This window comes from Vipera ursinii (genome assembly GCF_947247035.1).
Source record: "Vipera ursinii genome assembly, chromosome: 2".
Lineage (NCBI taxonomy): Eukaryota > Metazoa > Chordata > Lepidosauria > Squamata > Viperidae > Vipera > Vipera ursinii.
Window position 1 is genome coordinate 12694212 of NC_139513.1, and position 24032 is coordinate 12718243.

General features: G+C 46.0%; 1 protein-coding gene across 1 annotated transcript; it reads right to left on the reverse strand.

Annotated features, from left to right (window-relative positions):
* Positions 1–5650: 5650 nt before the first annotated feature.
* LOC310636482 (uncharacterized protein) lies at positions 5651–23764 on the reverse strand. The gene is made up of 6 exons (XM_083356371.1): positions 23725–23764; positions 20352–21106; positions 19000–19099; positions 17601–17683; positions 14418–14544; positions 5651–9186 (listed from the first exon to the last, which is right to left on the reverse strand). Exons 2-6 carry the CDS (start codon positions 21072–21074, stop codon positions 7871–7873), a joined length of 2349 nt encoding a protein of 782 aa, XP_083212497.1. The 5' UTR covers positions 21075–21106; positions 23725–23764; the 3' UTR covers positions 5651–7870.
* Between the last annotated feature and the right edge of the window lie 268 nt (positions 23765–24032).

Consider the following 24032-nt stretch of genomic DNA (forward strand, 5'->3'; position numbering starts at 1 on the left):
CACACGTTATAGCTGGGGTTTTCTCAACCTGGCCCACTTTAAGATGGCTGGCTGTGGCATTCTGGGAGTTGAAGTCCACCCATCTTAAAAGTGGCCCAGGTCGAGAAACACTTCTGTAAAGATACAAACCTGTTAAATCTGAGCCACCAGTCCCTTAAAAAACAATTATTTTAAAGGCTGGTGCAGGGGTAGGCAACCTTGGCTCTTTTATGACCCGTGGACTTCAACTCCCAGAATTCCTGAGCCAGCCATGCTGAGGGAAAAGGGAGAGGCTCAGGAATTCTGGGAGTTGAAGTCCATGGGTCATCAAAGAGCCAAGGTTGCCTACCCTTGGGGAATCGGGTGGGACGATGATGATGATGATGATGATGATGATGATGATGACCTTGCTGAGGAGCTTCCATCAAGATTTATCATCGGCAAGAAGGATCGGATACCGACGACACACACACACACACACACAATATACCACCTCATCCCACACCACCACCACCACCACCCCCCCCCCGAGGGAAGGGACGGTGCCTTGAAGGAGCAGGATGGATGGATCGCGGTGATCTCCTTCCGCCTCCCGCGACCAGAAGCCAGCCCCACCCCCACCCCCAGGCCCCCACTCCCGGCACACCAAGGATCCAGCCTGCCCCGCTTGTTGGAAGTGCGAGCGAAGTGCGCGACGCAACTCAACTCAACGCAAAGCATGCAATGCAATGCAATGCAATGCAACGCAAAGAATGCAACGCAACGCAAAGAATGCAATGCAACGCAAAGAATGCAATGCAATGTAACGCAAAGGATGCAATGCAATGCAACGCAAAGAATGCAATGCAATGCAACGCAAAGAATGCAATGCAACGCAACGCAAAGAATGCAATGCAATGCAATGAATGCAATGCAATGCAACGCAAAGAATGCAATGCAATGCAACGCAAAGAATGCAATGCAATGCAATGCTATGCCACGCAATGCAGGCAGCCTAGGCATGGGTTAGGGCCGGAGGAAGGGGGTTCGGGCATCCGGGCCGAAGGCCAGAGATCGCAATGCGACCTTCTTTGCAACAAGCCCCCGCTTTCCCCGCGCCGGATTGCAAGCTAGAGGCCGCCCTGCTCCAGCCGCAGCCCCCCCCCCCGCCTCCAGGTTAGCTCGTAAGGACAGCGCCCGCTCCCCCTTACCTGGGCTCGGCTAGGTGCGGAGCTGGGCGCCCAGCGGATTTCCCCCGGCTGGCGATCCCTCCTGCTCGGCGGACTGCAGCCACAGAAACGGGTCTCGAGATCGCCCCCTCCCGGGCGGCGCTAAAATGGCGCTTGGCACTTGGCGGCGCCAAAATGGCGCTTGGCACTTGGTGGCGCCGAGTAAAAGGCGGGATGGATTTCCCCCAATCCCGGATCCTTCCTCAAGTGCGGGGACGGGGGGGGGGCGGGGAAAAATATTTTTATTTATTTTTTATTTTAATTCCATTTATATCCCGCCCTTCTCCGAAGACTCAGGGCGGCTTAGCAGGGAGGGTCTCTCTGCTGGCTATCCCAAAGGTGCTTTTTTTCAGGAGGCCACTGGACCTTCTCGTTTTTCTTTGAAGAGGTTTCGTTTCTCATCCTAGACAGGATGATCCCTAGACCAGGGGGTCTTCAGACTTGGCCCTTTGATGACTTTGTGGACTTCAACTCCCAGAATTCCTCAGCCAGCCAGCCTGGCTGGCTGAGGAATTCTGGGAGTTGAAGTCCACAAAGTCATCAAAGGGCCAAGTCTGAAGACCCCCTGTCCTAGACAGTCACTTCTCTGAAATGGTATAGGGCAGGGGTAGGCAACCTTGGCTCTTTTATGACTCATGGACTTCAACTCGCAGAATTCCTGAGGGAAAGAGAGTTGTTTCCAAGCTGAGCCATGCTGGCTGAGGAATTCTGAGAGTTGAAGTCCACAAAGTCATCAAAGGGCCAAGTCTGAAGACCCCCTGTCCTAGACAGTCACTTCTCTGAAATGGTATAGGGCAGGGGTAGGCAACCTTGGCTCTTTTATGACTCATGGACTTCAACTCGCAGAATTCCTGAGGGAAAGAGAGTTGTTTCCAAGCTGAGCCATGCTGGCTGAGGAATTCTGGGAGTTGAAGTCCACAAAGTCATCAAAGGGCCAAGTCTGAAGACCCCCTGTCCTAGACAGTCATTTCTCTGAAATGGTATAGGGCAGGGGTAGGGAACCTTGGCTCTTTTATGACTCGTGGACTTCAACTCGCAGAATTCCTGAGGGAAAGAGAGTTGTTTCCAAGCTGAGCCATGCTGGCTGAGGAATTCTGGGAGTTGAAGTCCACAAAGTCATAAAAGGGCCAAGTCTGAAGACCCCTGTCCTAGACAGTCACTTCTCTGAAATGGTATAGGGCAGGGGTAGGCAACCTTGGCTCTTTTATGACTCATCGACTTCAACTCCCAGAATTCCTGAGTCAGCTACGCTGAGGGGAAAGAGAGTTGTTTCCAAGCTGAGCCATGCTGGCTGAGGAATTCTGGGAGTTGAAGTCCACAAGTCATAAAAGGGCCAAGTCTGAAGACCCCTGTCCTAGACAGTCACTTCTCTGAAATGGTATAGGGCAGGGGTAGGCAACCTTGGCTCTTTTATGACTTGTGGACTTCAACTCCCAGAATTCCTAAATCAGCTATGCTGAGGGGAAAGAGAGAGGTTTCCAAGCTGAGCCATGCTGGCTCAGGAATTCTGGGAGTTGAAGTTTACGAGTCATAAAAGAGCCAAGGTTGCCTACCCCTGGTACAGGGTCTCCTGCTTAATCAGGGGGCTGGACTAGAAGACCTCCAAGGTCCCTTCCAGATTCTATTCTATTCTATTCTATTCATCCAAGAAGTTTCTTCAGCTCTGACTGGATGGTGGGAAATGGAAGGTCATTTGCCTTCTTTTAAGAGTGTCGTTCAGGGCACTTGGATGTTTACCTGTGTCCTCAAGGTCACTTGAGTAGTGCAGATGTGTGTGGAGCCTTCTTGGCTGCAGGATGGTTTGTGCCCTGTGTCCCTTCACTGCTCAACACAGGCGCAGGCAGTTGTGGACAAGTCTGTGTTGTCTGCATCTCAAAACTGAAGGGCAAATGGTTCCTGTGGTGTTTCCTGGAAATCCATTCATACTCCTGCACCATTCAAAGGGTGCTCATCCCAATGTGCATAGCTAGATATCTATGGATATTCTCAGTCATCCGGGACACGGTTGTCCTAAAAGTGCTTTTTCAGGAGGTAGCTGGACTTTCTTCTTGGATGATTCCTTAAAAAGCACCTTTGGGAGAACCATGACCTGGATGAGAATCTCCGTAGACATCCCTGCTGGCTGAGTTTGTTGCGAGTCAACCTTCTTCCTTGCATGGCAGAGAAAATGGCTGCTAGGGAAGAGAGCCAATCCCCTCGCCCCTCAAAGTCAGGGCTGCAAAACACCAGGTGACCACTAGGTGGCACCAAAGAGCGTGGGTCTTATTGCAATGCAGTGTTTCTCAACCTTGGAACTTTTTTTGGATGGGCGGGGTGGGGGGGGGAGGACAAAAAAAAATATCACTTTTAAATAAAGCACTGAGATTTAATCACCCATATTGTATTTGTTAAAAATGTTATTGTAGGCTATGGAAGTATTCATATAAATAAAGGCAGTGCTTTTTTTGTAAAAGAAAAAGGTGCCGGAACACAAACATGTCATACAACCCACCTTGCCTACCCTACAAGGTTCCATCCAAAAAAGGTGCCGGAACTCCGTTCTGGGCGTTCTATGACAAAAAAAAGCCCTGAATAAAGGCAACAAGAGGTTGGAACTCTGCTTTGCAGGTCACCGAGTTTTTATTAAATCTTTTGTTTTCATTATTTGTTAACGCTCAAATCAGGGATGGCAAACACTTTGGGGACTGTTTAATGTACCCTGGTTGCCGGTCTTAGTTTGAAATGCAGATAAATTCTGCCTTCGGTCCTTCCGCCGTAACCTGAAGACCTGGTTCTTCCAACAAGCGGGCCTGGACTGACTACGATTTTTAATTAGGTTTTTACTGGGTTAAATTGTTTTGTAATTTTGTATTTATTGTTTAATTCTTTTAAATTTTTTACTCTTTGTTTTTTAATTTTTATTGTTGTGAGCCTCCCTGAGTCCTCAGGGAGAAGGGCGGCATATAAATTTAATAAAATGAAATGAAATGAAATGAAATGTTGTTTTAAAGTTGGGAATAGCAATAGTTGAGCTTGTTTTTTAAATGAAACCTCTTGTGATGACTGCAAATCTTATTTGTACAATTGTGGCCCCATACGGCCTCACAAACAAGGTATTGGATAAACTGATAGGAAAAGCAATTCTGACATTTGGGAACAGTGAGGAGAAAGTCACGACACATTATACTTGGATATAACACACGTACTTCCTTACGCATGTACTGCATATATGATAGAACAGTAGTGGTGATAAGATTTTTAAAAAAAAGGCAATTCTACAAAAAAATTGTTTTATTTATTTATGAAATTTCTATACTGCCCATCTCACCTGCATATCTCTGGGCAGTTTACAAATAAAAACACATTACAGTATCTGGAAACATAAAAGTGGCATTTTGTTCCAAGCGTGATGCAGGTCCAAGCAATCAGAGGGACGTGTGCGCTGTTGTATATTAAAAAGATAAAGGTAAAGGTTCCCCCGCACATGCGTGATAGTCGTTTCCGACTCTAGGGGCCGGTGCTCATCTCCGTTTCAAAGCCGAAGAGCCAGCGCTTGTCCGAGGACGTCTCCGTGGTCATGTGGCCGGCGTGACTAGACGCCACCAAAGTCGCACGGAACGCTGTTACCTTCCCACCGTAGTGGTCCCTATTTTTCTACTTGCATTTTTACGTGCTTTAGAACTGCTAGGTTGGCAGAAGCTGGGACGAGTAACAGGCGCTCACTCTGTTACGCGGCACTCGGGATTCAACCCACCAAACTGCCGACTTTCTGATCAACAAGCTCAGCGTCCTAACCCAGAGCCACTGCATCCCTGTTGTATATTAGTGCCACTCAAAAACTAGCTAAATAAATAAAACCCTGCACAACTGAATGAGATATATCTGATTTCATTTTTCAAAATACCTTTTCTTTTACTACAGATGTGTTTTGTGACTTGGGGTAGTGGTCCTTGACAAAATGGAAAATAAGAATAGTTTATAAAATATGTCGTTGTCATAAAAATGTCTGAAATTCCCTTTTTGAGTTTAATTTAATTTAATTTAATTTATTAATATTTCTATACCGCCCTTCTCCCGGAGGACTCAGGGCGGTGTACAGGGCAAGAATAAAACACAGAAATTTACAAAAACTAAAAGATAATTAAATACATGCCCGATTAAAATACAATTGATACATAGTAAAAACCCCAATAGAAATGATAAAAACCCCACCAATCCCCCCTCAGGCCAGGCTGGCTTGATCGAACAAGTATGTTTTCAGATCGCGGCGAAAGGAGCGCAGATCGGGCGCTGTCCGGAGCTCAACCGGTAGCTGGTTCCATAGCTCCGGGGCGCCCACAGAGAAGGATCTCCCCCTGGGGGCCACCAGTCGGCATTCTCTGACCGGTGGCACCCTGAGGAGGCCCTCTCTGTGGGAACGCACAGGGCGCAGGGAGCTTGATGCCGGCAGCAGATGTTCCCTGAGGTACTCCGGCCCCGTTGAAAGGCCTACTGGCAGCACTCGAGGTCCAACCATACCTGAGCCTGGCAAGTATGGTTATAAGTTAGAAGGGTCATAAAGCAGATCACCAGATTACCCAACCCAGTTTTACAATCTCTTCCGTGGCATTTGTTATGCAATCATTTGTTCTCTATGGGGCTTTTTTTTCTGCTGGAAAAAGGAAGTAAACACCATCTTGGTGAGGGGTAGGCAACCTTGGCTCTTTTATGACTCGTGGACCTCAACTCCCAGAATTCCTGAGCCAGCCATGCTGAGGGGAAAGGGAGAGGTTTCCAAGCTGAGCCATGCTGGCTCAGGAATTCTGGGAGTTGAAGTCCACGAGTCATAAAAAAGCCAAGATTGCCTACCCCTGAATTGTTTAATTCTCTTTGTTTGGTTTGGTCTCTCATAATGCCCTATACAAACAACATACAGGAAATCTCAACTTGCATCCATTTGTTTAGTAACCGTTCGAAGTTACAACAGCACTGAAAAAAGTGACTTATAACTGGTTTTTCACACCTACTGGTAGTGTTTCCATGGTCACATGATCAAAATGTGGGCGCTTGGCAACTGGCATGTATTTAGGACAGTCGCACTGTCCTGTCATGTGATCACCATCTGTAACCTTCCCAGCTGTTTCTGACAAGCAACGTCAATGGGGGAAGCCGGGTTCGGATAACCACCTACAGATTAGATTGGATTGGATTGGGTTAGATTAGATTGCGTTGGGTTAGACTAGACTAGACTTGGTTAGATTAGATTAGGGTTTGGCTAGTTGGCGGGTCGAATCCCGAGTGCCACGTAGCAGAGTGAGCGCCTGTTACTCGTCCCAGCTTCTGCCAACCTAGCAGTTCGAAAGCACATAAAAATGCAAGTAGAAAAATAGGGACCACTACGGTGGGAAGGTAACAGCGTTCCGTGCGCCTTTGGCGTCTAGTCATGCCAGCCACATGACCACGGAGACGTCCTCGGACAAGCGCTGGCTCTTCGGCTTTGAAATGGAGATGAGCACCGGCCCCTAGAGTCGGAAACGACTAGCACGCATGTGCGGGGGAACCTTTACCTTTACCATTAGTCTAGAGAGAAGATGGACTAGGGGTGACATGATAGCAGTATTCCAGTATTTGAGGAGTTGCCACAGAGGAGGGGGTCAACCTATTTACCAAAGAACCTGTAGGTAGGGCAAGAAACAACAGATGGAAACTAATCAAGGAGAGAAGCAACCTGGACTTTAAGGAGAAACCTCTTAACAGTGAGGACGATCAACCAGTGGAACCGCTTTGCCTTCAGAAGTTGTGGGTGCTTCATTACTGGAGGCTTTTAGGAAGAGACGGGACGGTCACTTGTCTGGAACGGTATAGGGCCTCCTGCTTGAGCAGGGGGCTGGACTAGATGACCTCCAAGGTCTCTTGCAGCTCTATTCTGATTGATTTGCTTAACAACTTTGGTAAGAAAGGTCGTAAAATGGGGCAAAACTCACTTCACAACTGCCTTACTTAAAAAAGGTAAATTTTGGACTTAACCGTGGTCGTAAGTCAAGGACTGCCTCTAAACGAGCGTTGAAGCAGTGACTTTATTAAGTACGATGGTACAGACAGACAGAGAACCCATTTGGGAACGGGCTGCCTTTAAAGGCCTTTTATATAACTCCAGGCCCAGCAGCGCCATTTTTCCTGTCAGCATGAAGGTTGACTTTTGAGGGGAACATCCTTTCACATCTTCACTGAGACATATTTCAATGCCCATCGCTGCATCTTTCTGAATGAAACCCTGGAACTATTTCCCAAACTTCTTGAAGTCAGCTCCTTGATGGGATTAATGAAGTAAGCACAGGTAGTCCTCGACTTCAGTGACCATTCAGTTACGGCACCGAAAAAAAGTGACTTACAACCGTTTTTCCACTTACGGCCACTAGGTGGCCATATGATCAAATTTCAGACGATTTGACAACTGATTTACATTTTGACAGTGGCAATGTCCCCAGGATCACGTGATCCTCTTTTGTGAGCTTCCGAAAAAGCAAAGTCGATGAGAAAGCCAAGTTCACTGAACAACTGTGTTACTAGTTTAACGACTGCAGGGATTCACGTAACAACTGGGGCAAGAATATTCGTTAAATGGGGCAAAGTTCACTTAACAAAAGTCTCACTCAGCAACAGAAACTTTGGACTCAATTGTGGTCAGTTGAGGACTAGCAGTGTACCTCACGTCTGACCTCTCCTCACAATTCTTGCTTCCCAGGCATCTTCCCCACACTGGGAACGTCTGTATGGCCCTTCAACAATATGACATCTGGTACCGTATTAAGGCTGTCTCTAGCATGAATTCTCTGGTGAGTTTTTAAGTTTCCCATCTGACTGAAGCTTTTCCCACACTGGGTACATTTATATGGCGTCTCCCCAGTATGAATTCTCTGGTGTATCTTCAAAACATTAGTATGAGTAAAGCATTTCCCACACTGAGAACATTTGTACGGTCTCTCTCCGGTATGAGTTCGTTGATGTCTCTTCAGAATCCCCGTTTCCCGGAAGCATTTGTCGCAATGGGAACACTTGTATGGCTTCTCTCCGGTGTGAATTCGCTGGTGCTTCCTCAACGTTCCCATCAGATTGAAGCCTTTCCCACACTGCGAACACTTGTACGGGGTCTCCCCGGTGTGGATTCTGAGATGCCTCTTCAAAATTCCCGTCTCTCTGAAGCATTTCCCACACTGAGAGCATTTGTAGGTCTCCCCGGTGTGAATTCTCTCGTGTATCTTCAAACAGTTGGTGTGACTGAAGCATTTCTCACACTGGGAGCATTTGTAGGGTCTCTCGCCAGTGTGAATCCTTTGGTGGGTCTTCAGATTTCCCGACTGATTGAAGCATTTCCCGCAGTGGGAACATTTGTACGGCTTCTCCCCCGTGTGAATTTTCTGGTGCTGCTTCCAGTATTTTGCTTTATTGAAGCATTTGCCACACTGAGAACACTCGTACCAGCCTTCTTCGGTTTTGCAAGCAAGGGTTTTGCTCAGCGAGTTCACCCTGCTGTTGGTTTTGGCATGTTCAGGAGAGTTATGTGTTTCTCCAAGATGGTTACTCGGAGGTGTATTCGCGTTATTAACCGCTGCATTCCCAGTGATTTCAAACCTTTTCTCAATTACCATGTTTTTTTTATTTGTGCTTGTATGCTGGTAGCTGTCCTCAAACCTCTGAGGATGTTGCTCCAATTTCTCCATAGAAGGCACTGGATTCAGCTCCATGTGGTAGAGGTATCCTCTCTCATACTGGGAAAACAAGGGCATGTTATTCTCCTTGGAAATAGTGGCCTTTTCAGTAATAGCAGTAGTAAATTCCTGTTGTAGTGAAGTACGTTGGTTCTCACACCCCAGGGCAGGCTTTTGCTGCTGCTGCTCTCTTGACTTGTAACCTTTTTCTTCCATTTCTATTCTTATTGGGAGATTCCCAGAATTAAACTGTGGATCTCTTTTGCATGCTGACTCCGGTTCCTCTCGATTCTCAGAATTCTCCATTTTTATCTCTGTTCCTAGTCGGTTCTCTACAGAGGAAGAGAAAGAAATGTTAAAAGTGAGATTATGTTGTGATTCAGTGTCAGCCTGTGCTCCCAGCAGCTGAGTCCAATGAATCTGAGGAGGAGGAGGAGGGGGGGGTTGGAGAGCCTTTGGTGTTGGAGGGAGGCTCTGATGCATTGCAGGACTCTCAGCCTGGCGCCTCCAGTCATGTTCCTCATGAGGCTCAGCTGTGTGAGGAGGAGGTGTCGGACTCAGAGGAGTCACAGCTGAATCTGTTCAGAGACGCTAGAAGCAGAAGGCAATCCAGCAGAACAGAGCAGAGAAAATCAGTGAGGCAACTCAGTGAAAAGAGGAGAAGGAAGTGAGAAGCCACGCCTTGGGACTGATAATAAAAGGGGAAGGTGTGGGTGGGGCTGGTTGCTGAAGGCAACCGTTTGAAGACACTCAAAGAGAATCCTGGTCTGTTCTTGCTAATCTGTTTGACTCTTTGTTTGTTAACTCTTGTTTGATGTTTTGAATCATTTTTGAAGGAAATATTCTGTTGCCTTTTTGTTTGAACTATAAATAAACTTGGGTTGGGTTTTTCCAGCCTATTGATTGTTTAAAGGAAGAAGGGGTTGTCCCTGACACACAAACAAGGCTGGTCGTAGGCTGGAACAGAACACATTACTTGCCTCCAAGATGTTTCTAATCTTCTTCGGAATGGTTTTTCCTTCCTATGCCTGTCTTTCTGACTCAATGATTATATTAAAATCCCTCCTTACTAGTAATCACATCTCAGCCTTTTGAGTCAGACCCGGTTAAGGTAACAGACCCGAAGGAATACCGCAATCCTGTTTTATTGATTTAAATCAGTGTTTCTCATCCTTGGCAACTTTAAAGCTGTGTGGACTTCAACTCCCAGAATTCCCCAGCCAGGCTGGGGAATTCTGGGAGTTGAAGTCCACACAGCTTAAAGTTGCCAAGGTTGAGAAACACTGATCATATTGAAGTTCTCCACCAGAAATGTGGATTTTTACATTACAGTCTTCGACTTGCAACCCATAACTGAGCCTGATTGTTAAGTTGGGCCAGTTGTTAAACAAGACCGTGCCCGATTTTATAAATTTTCTTTTTTTTTTTTTGAGGCGGTCGTTAAGCAACTGCTGTGGTCATTAAGCCAATCCATTGTCCACAACGGGTACTTTTTGCCGGAAACCAAAGCAAACATTGGTTTCTAGCAAAAATAATTGTAAATCATGTTCGTGTGACCGCCGGTTGCTGCAGATGGCCAGAAATGTGGGCACTCAAAAAGTGATCATGTGACTGCAGGAGAGAGGAACTTTGAATCCAGATCCTGCTGACTCAGGAATTCTGGGAGTTGAAGTCCATGAGTCATAAAAGAGTAGAGGTTGCCTACCTCTAAGGCCATGCTGTAGATCAGGGGTGTCAAACTGCCAGCCCATGGGCCGGATGTGTCAGGGCGAAACCGCCCCCACCCCGTTGCCGGCAATGGGAAAAAAGTTGAGATACGTTGCGACACGTCACATAAGGTTGAGAGTTTAACACCCCTGCTGTAGATACATCACCCAATGAAACGTTACTCGCTAAGAAGGTTAGAAACTCTGGGGGGTGTCTTCTGAGGGCACGATAAGCCCTTTGCATAAACATGTGTATTCTGGATTTTCCTTCACTATGCAGTGTCTCCTTCTTTCTCTCTCCTAAAGGATCACACCAACTCCTGCTTTTGTCTAGAGTAGGGGTCCCCAACCTGAGGACCATGGCCCACTAGTGGGCTGTGAGGAGTTTGTAACTGGGCCGTGGAAACAGCCGGTACATGCGCGCATCCTTACGTGTGTCAGCAGCGAGCGAGCTTGTGCATGCATGTTGTCAACGCTGCTAACATTGAATGTTCTTGCTTGACAAGAGATGAAGAAGCAGCTCTGTGTGGGCAGAGTCTAACGATCAGAACATGGGTGATCTTGTCAATGTTATATGGGACGAGTTCGACCCTGTGACCCCAAAGGAAGTGGACAGAATTATGAAGAAGCTGAGCTCCACCACTTGTTTATTAGATCCGTGCCCTTCTTGGCTGGTTTATTCAGCTCGAGAGGAAACACGAACCTGGCTCCAGGCAGTGATATCTGCCTCCCTGAGTGAGGGTTGTTTCCCCTCCGTCTTGAAAGAAGCGGTGGTGAGACCCCTCCTCAAGAAACCTACCTTGGACCCAACTATATTAAACAACTTTCGTCCGGTCTCCAACCTTCGCTTTCTTGCTAAGGTTGTTGAGAGTGTGGTGGCACATCAGCTCCCTTCGGTTCTGGAGGAAACTGACTATCTAGACCCCTACCAATCGGGTTTCAGGCCCGGACACAGCACAGAAATGGCATTGGTCACACTAATAAATGATCTCTGGAGAGCTCGGGACAGAGGCTGTTCCTCTGTCCTAGTTCTTCTAGACCTCTCAGCGGCTTTTGATACCATCGACCATGGTATCTTGCTGCAGCGTCTCAGGGGATTGTGAGTGGGAGGCACGGTTCTCCAGTGGTTCTCCTCCTATCTCATGGGACGTTTGCAGTCGGTATTAACAGGAGCGCAGAGATCGAGTTCGAGGCCTCTCACTTGTGGAGTCCCTCAAGGATCGGTCCTCTCGCCTCTCCTATTCAACATCTACATGAAACCGCTAGGTGAGATCATTCGTGGTTTTGGAGTCGGGTATCACCAGTATGCTGATGATACCCAGCTTTTTATTTCGACCCCAAACCACCTCAGTGATGCCCTGGATGTGATGTCCCGTTGCCTGGAAGCAGTTCGGGTCTGGATGGGGAAGAACAGGCTTCAACTCAACCCTGACAAGACTGAGTGGCTGTACGTACCTGCATCTCGGGATACTCAGAACATTCCATCTCTTTCTATAGGGGGTGAGTTATTACCCCCCACAGATAAGGCTCGCAACTTGGGAGTCCTCCTAGATTCACAGCTTTCCTTGGAAGACCACATAACATCTGTGACTAGGGGAACCTTTGCCCAGGTTCGCCTGGTGCGCCAATTACGGCCCTATCTAGACCGAGATGCCCTACGTACGGTCACCCATGCATTCGTGACCTCTCGTTTGGACTACTGCAATGCTCTTTACATGGGGCTGCCCTTGAAGACCACTCGGAGGCTCCAACTGGTACAGAATGCAGCCGCGAGAGTTGTGTTGGGAGTCTCCCGATACTCCCATGTTACACCTCTACTCCGTGAGCTGCATTGGCTCCCAGTTGTCCTCCGGGTAAGATTCAAGGTGCTGGTAATGGTTTTCAAAGCCCTAAATGGCATGGGTCCGGAGTACCTTAGGAATCCCCTGCTGCCAGCGTCAACGTCCCTCCGTCCAGTGCGCTCCCACAGAGAAGGCCTCTTCAGGGTGCCGCCGTTCAGAGAATGCTGTCTGGTGGCTCCCAGGGGGAGGGCGTTCTCTGTGGGCACGCCTGACCTATGGAACCGTTTACCGGTTGAGCTCCGGATGGCTCCCGACCTTCGGTCCTTCCGACGCAACCTAAAAACACATCTATTTAAGCAATCCGGTCTGGTCTGATGGGTTCTGTTGTAATTATTATTTTAAGGTAACTATCTTCTACATTTGGGCTAAATTAGGGTTTAATTTGTTTTCAATATCTGTATTTGTACATTCTATTATTTATGTCACTGTTCACCGCCCTGAGTCCTTAGGGAGAAGGGCGGTATACAAATCAAATAAATAAATAAATATTTCATATGTTAAGCTTGTGTATTGTTTTTAAGAGATAGGGTTAAGGCTGGGAGGAGGAAGATTGTACCTCAAGGCCATCTGAAATTAAAGAAGATAAGAACTTGGCCGGTTGTCTAGTGGAAGGGAAACTGATTCTTTATATTAATTGGAGAATATGATTAATGACAAAATTATAAAGGTGGAGAATGCTCTGCAAGGGGGCGGAGATTTCAGATTCAAGCTTCCTTCGAGCAAGTTTTTGCTGTTGTATTAGGCTAAATAAAGGACTTTTAAGGTAAAGAATGCCTCAGAGTCACTTGAAAAGCTCATACGTCGGAAACCTGACACATGTTCCATTTGCGTGAGCGGCAGGCGTGAATGGAGCGCTGTGTGTGTGTTTGCTTGCCAGCAGCTGGCCCCAACGATCCGCTTCCCTTCCCCGCCAGTCCGCAAAGCCAGAAAAGTTGGGGAACTCCGATCTAGAGCAGGGAGTCTCCAAAGTTGGCAACTTTAAGACTTGCGGATTGCCACTCCCAGAATTCCCCAGCCAGACCCCTGATCTAGAGGTGTGCAGCGTGAGGTAATTTATTTTGCTGATAGCTATGTTAAATGGCTAATAAGGATTAAAAATATTTTAAAACACCCAAAATTAAGCTTTTTTCTATATAAGGTAAAGGTTCCCCCCGCACGTGTGTGCTAGTCGTTTCCGACTCTAGGGGCCGGTGCTCATCTCCGTTTCAAAGCCAGCGTTTGTCTGAGGACGTCTCTGAGGTCATGTGGCCGGCATGACTAGACACCAAAGGTGCACGGAACGCTGTTACCTTCCCACCGTAGTGGTCCCTATTTTTCTACTTGCATTTTTACGTGCTTTCGAACTGCTAGGTTGGCAGAAGCTGGGACGAGTAACAGGCGCTCACTCTGTTACGCGGCACTCGGGATTCAACCCGCCAAACTGCCGACCTTCTGATCGACAAGCTCAGCGTCCTAACCCACTGAGCCACCGCGTCCCTTTTTTCTATATACTACAGGCTATTCTAGAATATCCTATTGCCATTAGATAAAATTTTAAAACAGGATATTGATATATATTAGTGAAAATATATTTTGAATTTTATTGACTGACTGGCCTATAACTAGAAATATACTAACTTGTTTATTTTGAGTATGTAATTACTAAGGGAACTGGAGAGGGCATCTCTGTTGATGTAACCTGAACTATTTGTAACTGGTTATTTTTTATTTTAACTACCCAACCACCATATTGTTTCACAAATACATTTACATGTAAATATTAAAAAATCAATAAAACTTGTATATATATAAAAAAATTTAAAAAAACCTTGTGAAAATTCTTTGCGTGGTTACTTTTTCCAGCTGCCTTCCTAACACGTCCATGTGAAATTACTCAGCCTACCTAAGGACCTTTTTAACTCCTGCCTTCGCGTTTGAGAAGAAGCTTAGGGAACGTTCGCAGGGTGCTATTCAGCTCCCAGAAGGAAAACTGGATCCTTTGCTAGGATAGCTGGGTTAATGCATTGTTCTCCTTACCTAAACCACCTACGTTGTCGTGTTCCTCCTGTAGGACTTGCCAAGTGACCGGCTGTTGAACTGGCTGTGTCACCTTCCACTTGGTTGCCTGCAAACCCGCCTCTGACTCCTTGCGACCCATGAATTCCTACAAAGAATAAGAGGCAGCCAAGGCCTTCCCATCAGAGATTCTGCTGCAGAAAAACAGGATGAAGGTAAAGCTTCGCATTCGCTACAAAATCTGGAACAATTCACATTACAAAAAATCAAGACCACTGACCACGGTTTATAGTTTCGGGAGCAACAGAGATCTCCTCTCCTATTAATATTTGGGGTGGGTGGGTGGGTGGGGTAAACAGCAACCCATATTTTAGCACGTGACCCAAATTTATTTTTCCCGAGTTAAGTTGGCTGAAGTTCCGTGTCCAGAACGGCCCTCAATTTACACCCATTTGTTTAGCGACTGTATTGAACATACAACGGCACGGAAGAAATTTTACTTATGATCATTTCCCCCACTTGTGACCGTTGCAGCCATTGCTGTGGTCACATGATTAGCAACTGGCATGTATTTATGACCATTGCAGTGTCCCAGGGTCATGTGACCAACTTTTGCGGCTTTCTGACAAGCAAAATCAATGGGGAAGACACATTCACTTAACAATCGTGTTACTAACTTAACAATGGTAGTCATTCACTTAAGAACTGTGGCAAGAAATGTCGTAAAAATGGGGCAAACCTCACTTGACAACTGCTTAGCAATGGAAAAATCTAGCAATCTAGATTAATAGTATGAGGAAATGATAGTATGAGGGAATAGAATAGAATAGAATAGAATAGAATAGAATAGAATAGAATAGAATAGAATAGAATAGAATAGAATAGAATAGAATAGAATTGGAAGGGACCTTGGAGGTCTTCTAGTCCAACCCCCTGCTCAGGCAGGAAACCCTATACCATTTCGGACAAATGGCTGTCCAATCTGTTCTTAAAAACTTCCAATGTTGATCAAGGTCAAGCACATATAAAAAGAATATATCTTGCATTGATAGAAATTGATTCAGAGACAGAACTTGTTAAAGATTGTATGATAAAGTGGGCTCAGAATTTTCAAGAAGTTATTACAATGGATACTTGGGAAAAGATCTGGGTGAGAAATGTAAAATTTACACAGGCCCAAAATTTAAGAGAGAACTTTTACAAAATGTTTTATAGGTGGCACTTAGATCCTAAAAAATTAGCATGTATCCGAATTGCCAGCCCAAATGTTGGAGGTGTGGCTGTGAGGATGCAACATATTTTCATATATGGTGGACTTGTAAAATGGTTAAAGCTTTTTGGATTAAAATTTGGTGGAATATGCAAAAAATATTCAAGAAAAGGATAAAGTTTTGTCCGCAACTGTTTTTATTGGGTATTATCACAGATACTACCGTTGTGGACACTAAGTTGATGTTGAATTTAATTACGGCAGCGAGACTTTTAGTAGCGCAATATTGGAAGAAGGAAGAACTGCCGACTATAGAAGAATGGACTTTAAAAGTTTCCAACTTGGCGGAAATGGCAAAGATCTCAGCGTATTTGAAAGACCAATCGCAACAGAGATACATTGTGGAGTGGAGACGATGGATTGATTATATCCAGAATAAATATGGGACTAAAAAGTTTCATTTAGCATTTGAATAAGTAGCGGATATAATGTATAACTAGCTTGTAGTCATTTTATTAAGAGTTAAAGTGCGATAGAACTTAATATTTTATAGTTGTTTGCATATTTTATATTATGTTTGTTTGTATTTTTATACCCTGTATTTTGCTCTGGGAAGTCGGGGAGGGGGGAGGAGAGGGGAGGGTTGGGGGGGTTGGGGAGAGGGGAGGGGGAGGGGGGGTTGTATTTAAAAATGTATTGTAAAACTTTTCAATAAAAAAAAATTCCAATGTTGGAGCATTCACAACTTCTGGAGGCAGGTTGTTCCACTGGTTAATTGTTCTGTCAGGAAATTTCTCCTGAGTTCTAGGTTGCTTCTCTCCTTGGTGAGTTTCCATCCGTTGCTTCTTATCCTGCCTTCAGGTGCTTTGGAAAATAGCTTGACTCCCTCTTCTTTGTGGTAGCCCCTGAGATACTGGAACTCTGCTATCATGTCATCCCTAGTCCTTCTTTTCATTAAACTAGACATACACAATTCCAGCAACCGTTCCTTATATGTTTTAACCTCCAGTCCCCTGATCATCTTTGTTGCTCCTCTGCACTCTTTCTAGAATCTCAATGTCTTTTTTACATGGTGGTGACCAAAACTGGACGCAATATTCCAAGTGTGGCCTTACCAAGGCCTTGTAAAGTGCTAGCAACACTTCAGGTGATCTTGATTCTACCCCTCTGTTGATGCGGCCTAGCACTGTGACTGTGAGAGACGGTAGGAAGAGCCACAGACTAGACAAGGAAACAGAGAAGCAGAAGCTAAGTCTACAGCAGGAATGGGATGGGTAAAATAGCAATAGCACGTAGACTTATACGCCGCGTCACGGTGCTTCGCAGCCCTCTCTAAGCGGTTTTACAGAGTCAGCATATTTGCCCCCAACCATCTGGGTCCTCATTTTACCAACCTCGGAAGGATGGAAGGCTGAGCCAACTTTGAGTTGGTCGGGATCGAACTCTTGGCAGTGAGCAGAGTCAACCTGCTGTACTGCATTCTAACACTGCGCCACCATGTTTCCCAACCATGTCTTCTAAAAAGGACACCCCCTAGTTTTTTGGATTGTAAATGTAAGAGGGGGAGAGAGATTTACTTTCACACTTGCCAGATTTTGTTAATAGTTAGAGCTAGTACTTCTGGGTCTGCTTTTTGTCTGGACTACCTCACAAGGCTGACGTCACTGTTGCAAGTCTGTCTGTCCTCAACTATCCACAAATAAATAGCTGGCATTCTAGTTAAAAACAATGCCAACCAATTATTGTTTAATCCGAAACGGTATTTTCCAACCTGGGCAATTTTTAAGATGTGCGGACTTCAACTCTCAGAATTCTCCATCAAGCATCCTGGGAATTCTGGGAGTTGAAGTCCACACAAGTTAAATATTGCCCGGGTTGAGAATCACGGATCTAAAGGGAGCAGTGCAAGCAGCCAAGAACAGCTCTTTATCTTGATGCAGCCTTCTCCCAAATCTGGTACCAAGCAAACTGTTTCACATGGTTGACATACACACCTCTCTCGGTGCGGATTGGACCATCCCAAATCGTTCAGAAGGAAATAATTGGATGGAGTGATTCGAGGATTTGACTTCATGTCCTGCGGGTGAGAATCAAGGCATTACAATAAGAACATGTTTACCCCTTTTCTCTTGGTGGTTAGAAATGCAACAGCATAAAAGATGTGTCATTTTTAAAGGACTGAGTAAGACAGAATTCTTGCAGAATAATTTTTACAGCAGTGGGAAAAAACCCCTAATTTTGAAATCTGTGTGTGTATCACAACTTTGACATTTTTGATGCCTACTTTCTCAGATCACAGTTTCTACTCTAGGGAACTTCCCAGATGTATGACTCCTGGACTTCAAATCCCAGAATTCCTCAGTCCACCCAATCACTCATAAACATTCTGAAAGTTGGAAGTCCAGATATTTGAGAGCTGTCAAAAGGTACATACAGTAGGAAAAACTGCTTTAGAATTCTGGCCCTCACAAAGGTGGTTTTTTTTCCTTTCATTTTCTGTTCATTCAAATTCACGAATCTGAATACGGAAGTCTTGTACATTTATGGAAAAGCTGTGAGGTTCGACAGAGGCCGACTGTGATAGAGCAGCTGTCACCAACATTATTCTAATAATCTTAGAGAGAATATTATTCAAGTCAGGAGGACATTGTGCAAAAATGGCAATAATCCAATGACACTTTAGGTAGCTGAACTGCATTTACCAAAATTTACTCTAGAAAATCAGAGCTTGATCTTTAGGCGATGCAGGATATGAAGAAACCAACAATTTAATCCTACCCTAGAGTAAAAAAATATGAGGGCAGGGGTTAGGCAACCTTGGCTCTTGTATGACTTGTGGACTTCAACTCCCAGAACTCCTGAGCCAGCCTTGCTGAGGGGAAAGGGAGAGGTTTCCAAGCTGAGCCATGCTGGCTCAGGAATTCGGGGAGTTGAAGTCCATGAGTCATAAAAGAGCCAAGGTTGCCTACCCCTGCCCCAGGGGATACTTCAACAACTGCAAGTTCGAGCGCTGGCCATAAAAAATCTTTTTTTTAGCATGTCGTTAACTGTGAACGGTTGCTGAAGCAAAGACTGCCTGGATCTTAAAGAACAGAATTAGTGTGAATGTTATGCTAATGCTATAAGACTCTTCTCTTTGTTAAACGTTTAGTGTATTTTAGTGGAAGCTTTTACTGTATTTATTTAGCACTCTTGTTTATAAATTTTTATTGCACTTGTCGGGGCCTTTAATATTTGCTTTTTAAAAATCTCACTAGAATCTACAATAGAAATACATTAAAAGGCCTCCAGAAAACCAATCAAGGGAACAACACTTAGCCACAGATTTTGGCTCCCTGGCCTCAGCATCCCAAATATAAAAAGCTGCATTTTCTCCCTCCAGAGTCTTCTTACCTGACACGCTGATTTCCACTTCTTCATTTTCTCTCTTCACGGCCTCCAAGGTCTCTTTCTCTGAATATAAGAAATCGACATGTTCTTCATTCATTGAGCCCTGAAAGAGTAACACACTCCTTCTCACAACAAAGGGACTCCTTTGCTTACCCCCCCAAAAAAATCTCTCAGTGGTCCCCCCTCCCAACGCCTACGAGGCTTGTTGAAGGTGAATCAAGCCACAATATTAACCTGGTCCTTAAAAGTTTTGGATTAGGACAAGTGGTCCTCGACTTACGACCACAGTTGTGCCCCAAATTTCTGTTGCTAAGCAAGACAGTTGTTAAGTGAGTCTTGCTCCATTTTATGAACTTCCTCGCCACTGATGTGAAGCGAATTACTGCAATTAAGGGAGTCATTTTGTCACTAAGCGAATCTAGCTTCCTCCATTGACTTGTCGGAAGCCAGCTGGGAAGGTGACAGAGGGCGATCACATGACCCCAGGACAATGCTATTGTCATAAATACATGTCAGTTGCCAAGCGTCCAAAATTTTGATTGTGTAGCTATGGCAGGGGTAGGCAACCTTGGCTTTTATGACTCGTGGACTTCAACTCCCAGAATTCCTGAGCCAGCCATGCTGAGGGGAAAGGGAGAGGTTTCCAAGCTGAGCCATGCTGGCTCAGGAATTCTGGGAACTGAAGTCCACGAGTCATAAAAGAGCCAAGGTGGCCTACCCCTGGGCTATGGGGATGCTGCAATGTCATAACTGCGAAACATGGTCATAGGTCACTGTTTGCTGTGCCACTGTAAGTTTGAACTGCCACTAAATGAATGGTTACCTGTATTCTTCGTGTCCCTCCATCCCAGTGGTTTGTAAAATGTTTCACCCAATTAGTCCATTTTATGCACTTGAATATTAACTCCATTAAAAAAAAATGACAAAGAATTACAAATTGTTCCTCTACCCCAGTCAATGATATGATATAGGAAGCCCTGAACCAAGTTATTTAGTCAACCAAGTTGTGTCACTGAAAAAAGTGAATTTATTATTATTATTTATTATTATTATTTATTAAATTTATATATTTACACGACCATCGCAGAGTTCCCACAGTTTGGATGCTTGGCAACTGGTTGCAGTGCCCTTGGGTCATACGATCAGCTTTTGCGACTTTCTGACAAGCACAGTCAATGGGGGAAGTCAGATTCACTTAACAACCATGTTACCAACCCCTGGAGTGATTCACTTAACGACTGTAGCCGGAAAGGCTGTAAAACGGGGCAAAACTCAGTTAGCAACCGTCTCACTTAGCAACAGAAATTTTGGGCTCCAATAAGGGTCGAGGACTACCTGTATGTTGTCAAACATACCTGATGTGACCCTGATTCGGCCTCTTGTTGGTTCCCCAGGAAGTCCTCCACCAGGGCCACCACCTGGGAACACGTCTCAGGTCTTCTAACTTGAACCCAACTCCGGAGCTTTGGAGGCAAGCTAGCCAGGAATTGCTCCAAGATCAAGAGCTCCAAAATCTGCTCTTTGGAGCGTCTCTGCGGCTTCAGCCACTGGCAGCAAAGCTCCTGAAGTTGGCTTTGCACCCTTCGTGGGTCTTCCACCTCCTGGCAGCAGAACTGCCTGAAGCGCTGACGCTGGGCCTCCATTCTCACGGCTTCCCCTTTCAAGATGGCGGCCTTCACCTTCCCATAGTTGTCCCGCTCTCCGATTTCCAGCTTCTGAAAGGCCGCTTCGGCTTCACCGCTCAGGGCCGGCAGGAGGCAGGCCACCCAATGCTCTCTGGGCCACCGGCAGGCTTGGGCCACTTGCTCGAAGGAGGCCAGGAAGACCTTGGGGTCTTCCCAGGGAGAGGCCTCCGATAACCGGGACTTGCCGTCTCCTGGGTGAACCGGTTGCAACGTCTTGAGGAACTGTTGCCACTGCGTCTCCCAGCGCTCCTCCATCCCCGCGAAGAAGGCCCTCTCGCTGGTCTCAAAGGCGCCCCGTCCTGCTTGTTCAGACATAAACCGAGGCTGAATGGCAGAAGGGGGTTTTCCAGTGGCCTCCGGCCCTTTCTCTGGATGTAAGGCTGTTTTCTCCATTGCCAAGTTATCTGCCGTCAGCCCTCCGAAATCTAGAGGCAGAGCATGTTCAAAGTGGATCGTTTGGTTATCCTTTTAACCCCAAGCCACGTTTTAGAGACCCCACTAAATCTTAGGAAAAAAGTATTTTAAAAAAGCGGGTTTGATTTCCTGCCCAGGTAGTCCTCGACTGATGACCGGTCGCTTAGTGACCGTTCAAACTTACGACAGATCTAGCTTGGGGCTACTTATGACCAGGATTCAAAGTTACCTCGGCATTCACATGAACAAACTGCACTTAATGGATACTTGCAGGGTCCTGAGGTCATGTGACTCTGTCTTACGACAGTTTTGTTGAAAACTGCACCTATTAGCCTACCACTGAGTCACTTGACAACCGTTTGCTTAACGACCTTGATGGTCACTTTACAACTGCCAGGCTCGCTTAATGACCACTGCAAAAAAGATCGTGAAATCAGGCTGGTCATGTGACCGACCCATCTTATGACTGCCACGACTCAGGACCGTGATGAGCAGATTCCATTACAGTCATAAGTCAAGGCCTACAAAGCCCTCTTTCCACCTCAAAGGAAAGCAATGCTTTCAGTTCCCCTTGATTAAAACATATCAAACCAGATTTCAGCAAGAAGCTATCATCACCTCTGTAAATCAGCTGCGGAGGGAATATCTCCTGAAATAATCTAAAAAAATCTTGGAGAAGAAAGGGGATAAAAAATACTGTAAGATGTACGTTCAATCAGAAATGATTTTCTGGCTTCTATTTACCCGTTTCATTCACTTCTGAATTTTATTCATTCTCTGTAACAGCTTCATCTCTTTAAAAACCAAGTTTTGTTCCCAAGCCCGGGGGAGTTAAATGTTTATTATTTGTTTAATATGCCCTGTTTTATTTTGTTGATTTTGCTGTTAGATTAGTCAGGGCTGTTCGGTTTAATATTTTTTAAGCTGCTTTTAGGTTTTCTCCAGTTTTGTACCCTGCCAAAATCCAGCCAAGATGGGCAGCTAATAAATTTAAATCAATCTGGGTTTGCAGGCTGCCCCCCCCCACCCCCCGCAAATGATCCCGAGCAGCAGCCAATTACTCCAACCCATAATTGGGAGATTTTATGCATACACATAAAACAATCCCAAACTGCTAAAACTACAGTAAGGACCTAGCTAAGTCAGGGGAATCCAATTTAAATCCAATAAATTGGAATCTCCCCCTCCACAGGAATAGATGCAGCTTTTCAAGGCTTCCTGGCCTGATGGGCGATGGGTTTGGGTTTTTATTGCTTTTTATGTATTTTAACTGATTGTTATAGTTCTTTGGGCATCTTGTTTAATCTCTTTTAATTTTTGTATTCTTGTCTTTTAACATGTATTGCCCTGTTCACCGCCCTGAGTCCTTCGGGAGAAGGGCGGTATACAAATAAAATAATAATAATAATAATAATAATAATAATAATAATAATAATAATAATAATTTAATAATTATTTAAAATAATTATTAATAATAATAATTTAAATAAGTATTTTGTATTATTATTAATTATTTATTATTATTATTATTATTATTATTATTATTATTATTATTATTATTATTGCTGTTGTTGTTGTTGTTGTTGTTGTTATTTATTCCTCGCGTAGCCCCCTCTGGATAAAAAGCACTTTTAACATCCCGCAACTTTAAAGGGCAAAAAAAAAAAAAAATCCCTCGACACTTTTAGGGTTTATTATCATCCCCCCACTCCACGACAGAAACCTCTGCAGGGGTCTTCAAACTTGGCCCTTTTATGACTTGTGGACTTCAACTCCCAGAATTCCTCAGCCAGGCATGCTGGCTGAGGAATTCTGGGAGTTGAAGTCCACAAGTCTTAAAGTATGCTGGCTAGGGAATTCTGGGAGCTGAAGTTCTCAAGGCTTAAACTATGCTGGCTGGGGAATTCTGGGAGTTGAACTCCACAAGCCTTCAAGCAGGAGTCTTCAAACTTGGCCCTTTGATGACTTGTGGACTTCAACTCCCAGAATTCCTCAGCCAGGCATGCTAGCTGAGGAATTCTGGGAGTTGAAGTCCACAAGTCATCAAAGGGCCAAGTTTGAAGACCCCTAACTCTAGAGAATCATTGGTCACGCTTCACTTCTTCCCTTTTATGCCCCACTCCGGGAAGGGTACCCCAAAACCAATCCGATGCCTTTTGTCTCCCTGAAAAGTCAAAAAGGCGAGGAGGGGCTTTGCTTCCAGCCCCGGGGGTGCGGGTGGGTGTGGGGTGTGGGGGTTGAAGGGGTGTCCCCGCGCTTGCTGCCGCCTTCTCCCGCAAGAGCTCCGTACCTTTTGGGGGCCAGCCCGGGACAGCGAGGAGGGTGGCGGTCTCCCCATCCTCCCCCGCGACCCGCCGAGACCCCCCCCTCTTGCAATGCAACGCAGTGAAAACGCAACGCAACGCACATAATGCAATGCACCTAGCCCAGCACCCCCTCTTGGCTTGGGCGAGACGGAGCCAACCGGGGCTGCAGGAAGGAGACAAGGGGGGGGGCTCCCCAAAACGGAGGGCGGAGGCCTCCCCCGTGCAACGCTGCGCCCGCGGCTACATTGCAAGACGGAGGCGATCCTCCAGCAGCAGCAGCAGCAGCAGCAGCAAAAGCAGAGAGAGATTAGAGGAGCCCGTACCGCAAAGACGACCGCCTTCCTGCCGCCTCCGTCGGACGGAAGAGAGACACACACACACACCCCCACCGGGACGCCCCCTGCACCCGGTCCAGGCAGCCGCTTTGCTTTCCCCCCCCCGCCCCCCCCCGCTACGCCATTCCCCGTCCTCCCTTGTCTCTGCGCTCCGCCGCTGACCGGGCGGAAGAGGGCCCGCAGGCGCCCCCTCCCGGACTGGGTGACTTCTGGGAGGTTGCGTGGTTAAAAGAATAAACAGAGCGAAAGAGAGAGCCGGAAGGGACCTTGGAGGTCTTCTAGTCTGACCGCCGGCC